Source organism: Typopeltis vanoorti, chromosome 26 (assembly GCF_054136105.1).
Source record: "Typopeltis vanoorti isolate ZY-2024b chromosome 26, IOZ_Tvanoo_1.0, whole genome shotgun sequence".
Lineage (NCBI taxonomy): Eukaryota > Metazoa > Arthropoda > Arachnida > Uropygi > Thelyphonidae > Typopeltis > Typopeltis vanoorti.
The window spans coordinates 10,194,263-10,206,413 of record NC_143574.1 but is presented as its reverse complement, the minus strand read 5'-3'; the positions used below and the strand labels follow the sequence as shown (position 1 = coordinate 10,206,413).

The 12,151-nt window shown below is 33.1% G+C and overlaps 1 protein-coding gene across 2 annotated transcripts in view; it reads left to right on the top strand.

Moving 5' to 3' along the window:
• The first annotated feature begins 367 nt into the window (after positions 1-367).
• LOC150092317 (m-AAA protease-interacting protein 1, mitochondrial-like) overlaps positions 368-12,151 on the top strand; it is a 36,064-nt gene continuing 24,280 nt past the window's right edge. The window contains exons 1-2 of one of the 2 annotated variants that reach the window (XM_090415114.1): positions 368-427; positions 5,153-5,224. In XM_090415114.1, coding sequence (XP_090271240.1) covers positions 407-427; positions 5,153-5,224 — 93 coding nt within the window. In that variant the 5' untranslated portion in view covers positions 368-406. Of the gene's footprint in view, positions 931-5,152; positions 5,225-12,151 lie in introns of both variants that reach the window. The other variant, XM_090415113.1, reaches the window with a different exon arrangement.

Below are 12,151 nucleotides of genomic sequence, written 5' to 3'. Positions count from 1 at the left end.
ACCATACATTGCAAAGAATAACATCCCTGTGATGGAAAAAAGTGATGGAAAAAACCCATGCAAATAAACATGGCTTTTTTCATGATGGACTGGTGGTTAGTGAGCAGAAAAGTTAGTGCACGGACATGGAAGGAAGGAATCAATTTACTTTGAGGTATGACAGATATATCTCTGTTAGATTGCTTCTTATTGTTACCTTCTTCGATGATTCCACTCCAGAATGTGTTTGTATAAGAATAAGAATAATAAAGGAATTTTTAAACTTTTCTGCTTAGCCTCATTTTCACCCCCCCCCCTTTAGCGACTTCTCAGGCTCTGGTAATTGAAAATTTTCGATTCTGAGTTGGCAACACTACCAATAAATATATCCGTTTCCTGTTGTCGTGATGGTATCTATGAGTGTTGAATGTTGTTGTTTTTGCATACTGTATGTGCTATTTTGTTACCCGTGTGCTTGTATTTTCATATTAAAATATAGGCAATCAAATTGAAATTCGCAGATCACAAATAGTTAGTTTCATTCAATGCCCTTAAATGCCGCTTGTGTTGTTTCGTAATCTATGTGAGAGAAACATGCATTCACTTCCAAAGTTTCGGTTGACTTTTAATCAGTACAGAATGAAGTTAGAAAGTTATTCCTCCCGAACGTTTAGCACAAATGAACAATATCAGACACGAAGTGTTTTTTTTCGGTACTCGCGAAATACAGTGTTGAATTGTAGGATGTTAAATTTAACGTGTCCCCAACAATCATCAAGTTTTCATTCATCAAAAAAGTGTTATGAGGAAAATCGTAGAGATGTAGATTTAAAACCATTTTATTTATATAATCCTATTCGGTGGTTAAATGTTAAGTTAGATATTTTTCAACTTAAACAACAGTGGGACTCATCATTTTCCCAAAAGAGTTTCATCAGTGCAGCAAAGCAGGTAATGTGTTATTGTTATCCACGGATATTAGAAGAGCCGTGCTCAGGTAATTTATGTAACCGTTTTACGAGAATTACTTTTGCATGTATAATAATTCTCTAATATATTAGAGAATTATCCAGCCAACAAAGGTTGGGCGATTGGCAGAGCCTCTGCTATTAATGGCTCAGCAGAAAGGTAAGCAAGTTTGAGCGTTGTTAGTAGTTGGAAGGGAATCAATCGTTCGATGTCGTTGGCACACATCTCCCTGGAGATGTCGCATATTATTATTATTTCAATGCCTTTATGGTTCGTGAATTATTTCAGTGTCATTCTACTGGCTCTTCACACTGACAGTACATTCCACTCTCCATGCAAAGACTATACCCTCCATTCCTCTGCTTACAACCCCTCTTCTAGAGATTAATTCTTTGCTCGTCCATCTCACTAGCTTTTGTATAAATCATATCACCTGGAGAAGATAAGCTAGGTTCAGAACTATATAAATATGCAGGAACAAGATTCAAAGAAAGACTCCAATTATTTTTAAATAAAATTTATTCAACTGGTAACCCCCCAATAGAATGGAAAAAAGCAATTGTGATTCCTATCTTTAAAAAAGGTAGTAGAGATGACCCTGAAAACTATAGAGGTATAAGTATATTAAATTCCAGTTACAAAATATATAGTAGAATTTTAAATAGCAAATTAATGAAATATTCCGAGAACTTTATTTTAGAAGTACGGAATGGATTTAGGAAATGACGATCATATATAGACCCGACCTTTTGCCTAAAATTAATAATAGAGAAAAGAAGAGAATACAATTTAGAAATACATATTGCATTTATTGACTTTGAAAAAGCGTTTGACAAAGTTAAAAGAAACATATTATTTAACATATTAAAAGAAAGACAAATACCAAATAATATCCTAAAAGCTATCACAAGTATATATGAAAATAATCAAATACAAATCAGATTAAATCACGAGTTATCATATACGAGAGAGATAAACCAAGGGGTCCGACAGGGATGTCCCCTCTCAGCAACTCTTTTTAATATTTACCTAAATGAAATAATAATAAAATGGAATAAAAATTTACATCCAGGAATTAAACTTTCTCCTACTGTGAAGTTGAACACACTCCTTTTTGCCGACAACCAAATAATAATTACAAATTCTGAAGATAACTTACAGAAAGCTATTTTAGATCTAAATGAGATAGCCAAAGATTATGGTATGATAATATCAACAGAAAAATCAAAAGATATGGCCTTTAAAGGACAAGTAAGGACTAAGACCAATACATTAGCCCTACCGGTCTTAATGTATGAAAGCAAAATCGGGACAATAAAACAAAAAGACAAACAAAGATTACCAACAGCAGCAATGAAGTTTATGAGAAAAACTGCAAAGTATACCCTATTTGATCACAAAAGAAACGAAGAAATTATGAAAGAATTAAACCAAGAATCAGTAACGGAAAAAATTAAAAAATATAAACATAAATGGATGGAACACATTCAAAGAATGAAAATAGAAAGATTACCAAAACAAGTCTTCAAGTACAAGCCATTAGGAAAAAGAAAACCAGGACGTCCTCTTAAAAGATTCAACGATAAGTAAGGCCGAAACAGGCCTTGCTAGGCCTAAATCCATGATATGCATGATGATGACTCTGTCTACAAAGTGTGCAAAACATTGTCAATCTTCCTTATACTAAACACTCCACAAATCTGATATACAGTCTTACTCATCTGTGGATGATCTCTCATTGTACTTATTAAGTAATCAGATGATATCTGTGCACATGGTTTGGAGCCTTTGCTTTGCACAATGGCACCATTACATTCTTATTCCCCCTCCTTCCTTTCATTGTTCTTTTTCAGTATGATGGCATTTCTCTAGATGATTTTCATAGCCATAACTCATCTTGAAGGGTCTCGTTGTCTGTTGTGATGCGAATCGCTCATTTCTTTAACATGTGTACAATGCTGAGTTTATGTGAGTTAAAATTTATTTCCAACAATTTGTACTTGAACGGATATCCAAGAAGACTAGTCAATAAAATCCTTTTCTCTGAACCACCACAAAGAGAACAAGAAGATATTCAAAATATAAAAACGATTGCAATTCTGTTTGTAAGTGGCATCTCCAACAAGCTCGCCAATCTCCTCAAACAACATAAAATAAGAGTAACATTCAAACCAATAGAATCTATTAGTAAACTACTAAGATCTCCAAAAGACAACCATCCTTTCTACAAATATGCTGGAGTTTATAATATTCCATGCTCATGTGGCTCTAGTTACATTGGACAGACTTCGAGAAGCCTTGAAATCAGGAAAAAGGAGCACATTGGTGATGTCAAAAACAACAGACAGGACATTTCTGGCCTATCGTCTCATTTCTCTACAACTAACCATGTCATCGAGTGGGACAAAAGCTGTTCCCCTTACATAGAGGAAGATTACCATTCAAGAATTTTCAAAGAGGCAGCCACAGTCGCCCATTCTACTGTGAACCTTAACAGAAATCAAGACCTAATACTCCCAGTGATATGGAAAGCCCTAATCAGAACCTTAAAAATGGAAGAAATGAACTTTAATACAAACTACAGAAAGTTCCTCAGCAACAGCTAGCTGATCTTGTACACGCGATACGTGTTTCACTCACGTTCGATACTATTTTATTTGTAATTATTCTAGTCAGTGTTTTACAGTTATTCTTGTCAGTTTACAGTTACGCATAATTGTGAGATTGTTTAAACCTCTATGTAAGCCCTGAAGATGCCAACAGATAAGTGTGGCGAAACTAGTTGGTTCAGTTAATAAAATTGATCAACACTTGATCGGTAAACCAAAAAATATTATTATTTACTCATTGACTGTTCTCACTCTCACCACTCTATCAGGTAATACATTCCATGGTTCAGCCACCCTCCATGCAAAGAAACCACTCCTTACCCTCTTGCTTACAGTTTCCTTCTGTAATTTCCAGGGATTGTTTATTTGTTTGTTTTATAGCCAATTTTTTTGCAAGCAGTTTTTTGGGTCAGCAGACACCTTAACATGGGTAGTTGCCATTTGTCTCCATCACGCATGATATGTAAAATTTTAAAGCAAGAGATTTTAGGAGCAGAGTTGAAGGTTTTTGATTTTTCCATTCATTTTACCATACTTTGTATTCATTCTACTGTATTGCTGGTGCCATCGATAGAAACCTTGAGTAATCATTTGCGAAAAATTCTAATTTATGGAAGATTCTAATCATTAGGATCATGTTGTAATTCCACCATATTTGTTGGTGAATGCTACATCAACTTCATGAGATCATTTATAGTTAGTTGGTTGGTCAAAAACCTTGTGTTTGTGGTTTCACCTGATTATATATTTATTTCGATTATTTTAAGTGTTTATTAGTATGTGAGTGCCCAGGGTAGCATTTAAGAAAGTGAAATAATTCTATTCTTTAAAATGGATAAGCAGTTGAAAATTAACAAATGTAATGAGAGTGCAAGTAGTTCTGATGGTAATGCTCAACCTGTTGAATTGTAAAATGGTCAGTGTTTATTGATTTCTTTCTTTTTTCATGTTTATTTTAAAGATTGAGTTGTGAGGGCTTTGCAAAGAAATGTTGCTTGCTTTAGGGCTCCTTTAGCAAGAAGTTGGGAAACTGAAGTATGTTATCTACCATGGCTGGTTGGGTGTCTCATTGCATACACTGTTTCTTTGTTTTTATTTAACAGCTTGCTCTGAAGCTGCTCACTGTAACATTAAGCAAAATATAAACAATATTAAAAATGTTTAATTTTTATGCATGCATCATTTTTTAGTATTGATTTCTCAATTGTGGCTTTTTTTATATTGAAATCTGAAAAAGATCATCATGCAAATCAAAAATGTTCTTGCTAAATTTATGTTCTATGTAATATTGTTTTAAAAATAAATATAATATTTTTTCTGCGTTAAACATATTTAATTTCTTGTTTATAAATATTACAGTTCCATCATTTTGAAAGATTGGGGTTTTTTATTATGACTTGAAAACTGATGTTTGAATTGATGGTTAAAAATTTATTCTAAACTTATAAAATTTTTTGCATATCAAAAAACATTTCAGTCTTAATCATTTGTTTCCTAATTAGAAACAAATGATTAAGTCTGAACTAACACATACTGAAAATTGTTTTCTTAATATAGAAAATATTTTAATAGAATGTTTTTTCCTCCCCTTCCAGGCTATTATTACTATTTTCTCACTTCTAACAAGGGAGAAATTAGAAGACTTGAAAGGTTTGATTAAAGAGAAGGTTGGTCATTTTTTATTGTATTATTTCTTATCATTACTTTTGTACTGAACCAATTAGCAAATTACTAACAATGTTTTGCCATATCCAGGTGTGTGTGTGTGTGGTTTTGCTGGTATTAGTTCCTATTTCCGTAATTCTGGAAGTTCACTTGAATTTTTGTACTAGAAAATTAGCTTCCTACTTTTCCCCTTCCCTGCTTGCTGTTTTGAGGAAAACATTTCCTTAATTTTCATCAAAACAGCAAGCAAGGAAGGGAAAAGTAGGAAGCTAATTTTCCTAGTACAAAAATTCAAGTGAACTTCCAGAATTATGAACAGTATAATTCATATGATATGCAGCAGCCTTGAGCATCCATATAAGCAGGTTTACCAATGCCCCAAAACGACATATGCAGAACTGTGGGAAACATGCTAGAATTCATTCTGCATATCATATGTGAACTTGCTCTAATTAATTTTGATTGTTTGTTAATCTTTGAATTAAGGGAGAATGAGGATGGAGATCACATTCTTTTATTACTATTACTATTACTATTATTTGACACCTCCAGGGAGTCCAAAGACTCATCGAGGGAGAGTGTGCCAACAGCATCGAACGATTGGTCCCCTTCCAACTACTAACCGCGCTCAAACTTACTTAACTGAGCCATTAGTAGCAGAGGCTCTACCAATCGACCAACCTTTGCCGGCTTTTCTCTCTCTCTAAAAAAAAAATACATGCAACCTTTCCCGATATGGGATGGATTTAGCAGTCTGATTAACTTTGCATGTATAATTGAGTTTGGCCATTGTTAGAATGAAAATATTTGATTTTTATACATATTTTCCCTTGTGTTTTCTACACCTAAAGAAATAGGTTTGTACCATTGTACTATGAGTGCTCATTGTACTATGAGTATTTTATTTATTTATTTATTGTTATTATTTTTTATTTTTTCATTTTCCAGTAAATTCCATAGTGCTCTCCTTGTATGGGTAGGATGACCCAATGCGTAAAATAAATTTTGAAGTTAGAAAAACCTTTATGTTATACAGTTTGTCTATTTAAGTATGAGAATGATAATTTATTGATATATGTTGGCTAAAATTAAGTAAACTGTCAACTTTGTTCGTTGTGTCCATTGTCATTACGAAATATTATCAAAGTCTAGCAATCATTTATACCATAAAATAAAATTACAAACTGTTTTAATAACAACTGCAAATTTTATATAATGATTTATTAACATAATTTTTTATTCTCTTTGTGAAGACAAGTGAATTTAATTATAACAATAAATTAAATTTCTTGACAGTTTTAAAAGGAAAACTGCATTATTATATTGCTGTAAACAAATGGGGGGGGAGATGAATACATTTTATATATGAAATGAATGAATATAATATATGTCAATCTCTTTCCATTTTTTTTTTTGTATTATTATCAGATTGCTTGATATTGTTTAATCAGCTAATGTATTAAAATGTCACATGTGATGTGCCTGAATGAAATTCAGTTACAATGCATTTTTGTATTTAAAAAAAAAAATAGATGCTGATACTCATTCTTTATTAGCAGGACAAAGAGAAAATTAAAAGGATATGAAAATAAAACTAAAAAATGCGTACTGTTATTGCTATTTCATAGTGTGATAATGTTTTTGGAATAAGAACCACAAATTAAGTATATAATACACAGCTTATTAAGCATGAATTTATTATATTAGTATCTAAAAAAAGTAAGTGAAATGTATATGAATGTAAATGTTTCTAAGTAAAAGTTGTATAAATAAATTCACTGAGGAATATAAGACATTAGTGAATTTGAAGGAGATTGAACAATTATGTCCACTCTACCCTCAAAATCCCTGTCCCAACCTTAGGTGTGCCCGAGTAGTCTGAGATATGAAATTTAACATATATTTCAAGTGGCTCAAATCAAAAACAACACAAATAAAAAAATAAAAAAAATTCTACATCTGACTTTTAAAAGGCAAAAATGCAGAAAACCTTCTACCTGCTCAAACAGTATTCAAGCCTTCTCATCCCTTGCAAAGTTTGTTGGGCACAACTTCTGCCCTTCCATGCTTGCACCTTTTCCATCCGGTAATAATACCATTTGTAACATATGCAAAGATAATACTGGCATCAATCTTCTCTAATTCTTTTGTAGATGACCTAGGCAATTCATCTCTTACTATATCAAGAATTGCTCACAGCATATCTCCTCTGATCTTTTGCTACAGAAGACATCAGTAATAATCCATAATAGTTTGGAATTACAGACAAAGCAATTTGTAATTCCAAATTTGTACATATTCTGAATAATTCATATCAATAAAGCTATGATGTTAGTATACTATGTCTGTTAATTGCATGTGTCCTTCTGGTCAGTTTGCCTGTTCTACAAGTGGAAACTAGCTAACCTAGTTAGCTGATCTCATAAGAAGAATTGATGAGACTAGCTTCAGTTGAAAAGCTCTTATAAAAGTTATTTGCATCATAGACAGGATTCATAGCAAAGTTTTTCCACCTGAAAAGCATCATCACTGATACCAGTTGAGCTATGAAGGCTCAATAGCTGGAATACGATTGTCTCTTGATCCAGATGGCATTCATCCTGAAATTGTGCTCAAAATCCTATCCATAGATCTGTTGATGACAGTACATTATGTTCTTCATTTTCATTTGATAAACTTTTTATTACTTAAATGATCCAAGCTTCAGGATCTTCCATACCAGTGTTATAAATATTGATCTCCTTCCCATTCTCCAGTAGGGTGAGGACAACCTAGTGAATTTCAATGTTATCAAAACACAGTCTTATCTTATTTCTCTTACAAAATATCTCACTTTGCTCCCATTTACCTTTGATAATCCTCAGATCAATTAAGATCAGATTTCTGATGTTGGACTTACACTTCTGCTTCTTCTGACACAAACATCACGCCCTTGCCTCTTCAGCCCCTAAGAAACTTGGTATTGTTTTCCATTCAATACACTATTTTTCACATAACTCCCAAATTCATCTAACCCCAGAATACTGCTCTTATATTTGGGGTGGAGCATCATAAACCTTCATAAAAATGCTTGGTTGCTGTTAAGATAGTCCATTTGATAGGTGACCCTTCTCTTACCGACTCAAGGCAGAAAGAGAACATATGAGAAAGTAACTGAAGTCTTTTCTGTAGATATTTTTATGAAAACTCCTCCACTGAACTGGCTACTATCATTTCTCCACTTATCTCTCAACATGGAAAAACATAAAAACTGTAAAAGCAGTTGCTGATCAATATTCACACATAGTGCATTTTCAAACTGACCAAACCAACTTATAGTCCTCTTTCATTCCACGCTTCTCTTTATAACAGTCTTGCTTAACCCATTTCTCTCTCTCTCGGACTATGTATGACTTATTCAAGAAATACATCAACAGGTTCTTTCTTTCTCCTTAATCATCTTGTGTGTGCATGCATGCACAACAATGCTGTTGTGTGCGTGTGTGTGCACGCACACAACAGCATTGTTAAGTTTTGCAACCTTGCAATGTTTATGAGGTAGATAATTAAAAAATAAAAGTTATGCGGCACCTATGTGTCAACCTGTGAAAGAAATTATCAGTATTTTTATCATAAAACACCAATTATGCAAGAACTCAAAAAGATATATTTTTTTTATCTTAAATGTGAACTAATTTTGTGAAGATTATTTTCATGGAATGATGATGATATAAACTTATTATTAAGTGACACCTCCAATGAGTCCAAGGACTGATCACAAGAGATCACACCCCTCCACTACACAACTCACTCTCCTACTTAATCCTCCAACTACCATAACCACACAACGCCGTTTACCACAAATACTATTTTTATCTATAAATTGTATATATTCTCATGGCTGATTTGCCTGTATATGAGATGAAAAACCTGAGTTTCCAGGATTAAAAACCCTGCTATCCCCATGTGAGATTGATTAACTCACCTTCAAATGAAAAAGCCCATATAAAAGGCTCTTGTCATGACAAGAACTCGGTTCATTTCCAGTCAAAGGGCACAATGCCCTGTTGTTCTTCCAGTTGCACTATCGAGGCTCGAGAATTTATCAAATCAAGAATTTAACCACAAACCTCCAAATTTTGATCAATTTGTAAACTTTTAAAATTCTATTGTTTAACCTAAATCAAGAATTTAACCACAACCTTCCAAATTTTGATCAATTTGTAAACTTTTAAAATTCCATTGTTTAACCTAAAGGTAGTATTCATTTTTTCATATATGTAATTTATTTACATATATGAATTTTTTTTCATATATGTAACAGAAAGTTCTTTGCAGTAGCAACTACGAGTTAATTCGTACTCAGACATGGTTCGACTTGTCGTTGTTTCACTAAAGCAGAGTTAGCGATATGTGTGTAAATTTGTTGGTAGTGAGTCAAACTTAGTCGAGTACGTTACATTTACTTCTTTCTTGAGTATTTTGTTTTATAATTAATATTATAACATATATTTATAACCCTGCAATATGGATAAGAAAAGCCCACTGATTCAAGAAGAACTTGAGTACTACGCTAATCTAAGTGTAGTACTCAAGTTCTACTCAAGTACTGAAAAAAATCTCGTCAAGATTTGACGAGATTTTTGCTGATGATGGTTATGACAGTAGCGATTATGAACCTTCTGAGGATTCGAGTGAGGATAGCAAAGATGAAGTCGTCCCCAAACCTGAAGATAATCCTGATACTTCCCAAGCAACAACATCAAACATGAATGATAAATTGTCGTTAGAAATACAAGATCCTGAACAATTTATTTTCCAAGAGAACGTTGGTTTGAAATTGGACACAACAGATTTCACAGTACAAACATTGATGGACTTATTTTCTTCAGAAGAGTTTCTTGCATTACTAGTTGAACAAACTAATTTATACGCTGAACAAGAAATTGCAAAACTTCCACGAGTAAGAAAATCTCACAGGGCATCACAATGGAAGGACTTCAGCGTTTCAGAAATGAAAGTTTTTATTGGACTTTTATTACAAATGGACCCTTGTTCTTTTCCAACAATAGAGCATTATTGGAGTAGAAACCCACTTGATAATATAATGTTTTGGCGATCACATATGAATCAAAATAGATTCCAGTTGTTATTGCATTATTTTCACTTCACTGATAACTCAATAGCATCTTCCGACAGACTATACAAGGTAAGACTGATATTGAATCATTTTAATAATATTATGTGCCAAAACTACGTACCAGATAAAAAATCTCTATCGACGAATCAATGATGATGTGGCATGGAAGATTAAGTTTCTGCTAGTATATACAAAATAAAAAACACAAATATGGAATCAAACTTTATGAACTGTGTGAATCCAATGGTCTTGTTATGAAAATAAAAATTTATTCTGGTAAATCTGAAAAACTGACCATAATTTGGGTCACACCACTGAAGTTTGCACTTATTGGAGGAATATCACGATAAGGGGTACATATTATATATGGATAATTTTTATAATTCTGTTACTCTTATGAAATTATTGACTGCATGAAAAACTTATGTGGGTAGAACACTACATAATAACAGAAATGGAAATCCCATAGAGGTGGTAAATCAAAAATTGAAAACGGGAAGTTTATTGGCAGCAAAATGGTCCTGCTATAGTATGTAAATGGAAAGACAAATGAGAAGTACTTTGTATTTCTAACATCCATGTTGTTAAAATGGTAGAGGTACCCAATCGCAATGGAAAATTTTCGATGAACCCAAACATAATTCGAGATTATAAGGGAAAGTCCAGCATTGACTGTTCAGATCAAATGCTATCGTACTACTCAGCTCTAAGAAAGACCATTAGATGGCTGAAAAAAAATTGCATTACCTATTATAGAACTATATGTCAGCTCTTTGCTTTATGTAGACGATGTTATACTTCTAAATAAATCCGCTACAAGTCTGCAAGATTTCCTGACTAAATTGAATAACTGTTGTAATAGATATGGTATGAAGGTCAGCAATAAAAAGACAAAGACAATGAAAATAGGCAGAATCATTGAAAATGTCAACTGCTTTGTGAACGGAGAACCTGTGGAACAAGTAAAATATTTCAGTTACTTAGGCACAATTTTTAGTGGAGATGGTAAATTAAATATGGAAATAGATAACAGAATCAACAAAGCTGGTATGGTAGGAAGTCAATTGAATAAATTCATATGGAATAAGAAAGAAATTAGTCAGAACACTAAATTAGCTGTATTTAGTCTCTTACAAGACAGTGTTCAAACCAGTTTTAACTTACGGATCTGAGAGCTGGGTCAGAAGTAAAACACTTGACCAAAGACTAGAGACCGCAGATATGAGAGTGCTGAGAAAGATTAGAGGCGTGAACAGATGGCATCAATGGCAGTATCATATTAAAAATGAGGATATTAGGAAAGAACTTGACATTGTCAGCATCCAGGAATGCGTTAGCAGAGCTAATCTCAGGTGGTATGGTCACTTAAACAGAATGGAAGAGGAAAGATTAGCAAAATGAGTGTTCTCTGCCAGATTGGCAAGAAAAAGACCCAAAGGAAGATCAAGATATAGGTCGATTGATACAGTAAAAAGTGCCTTAGACGACAGAAATATAAGCTCTGATAATATTGAAGTGTTGACAGATTGATTTGGAGGAAAATTGTAGATAGGAAGTTAGTAATAGTGTAAGTTTTTCATGCAGTTCTAACATATCCTGTACACCCATTGAGGGTACATGGCAGGAATTTAATGATGATATACACAATGTGTTTTCAAATTTTTTCATAAAGTAACTAATTCTAACATAAAACTTATAAAATTTAGAGAAGCATTCATCAAAGCGTTGATTGGAAAAGAGATTCTACCAGTTTCAAAGAAAGTTAGATCGGAAGATGTTCATTATTTAGAGAGTATCCCGAAAAAAAAAA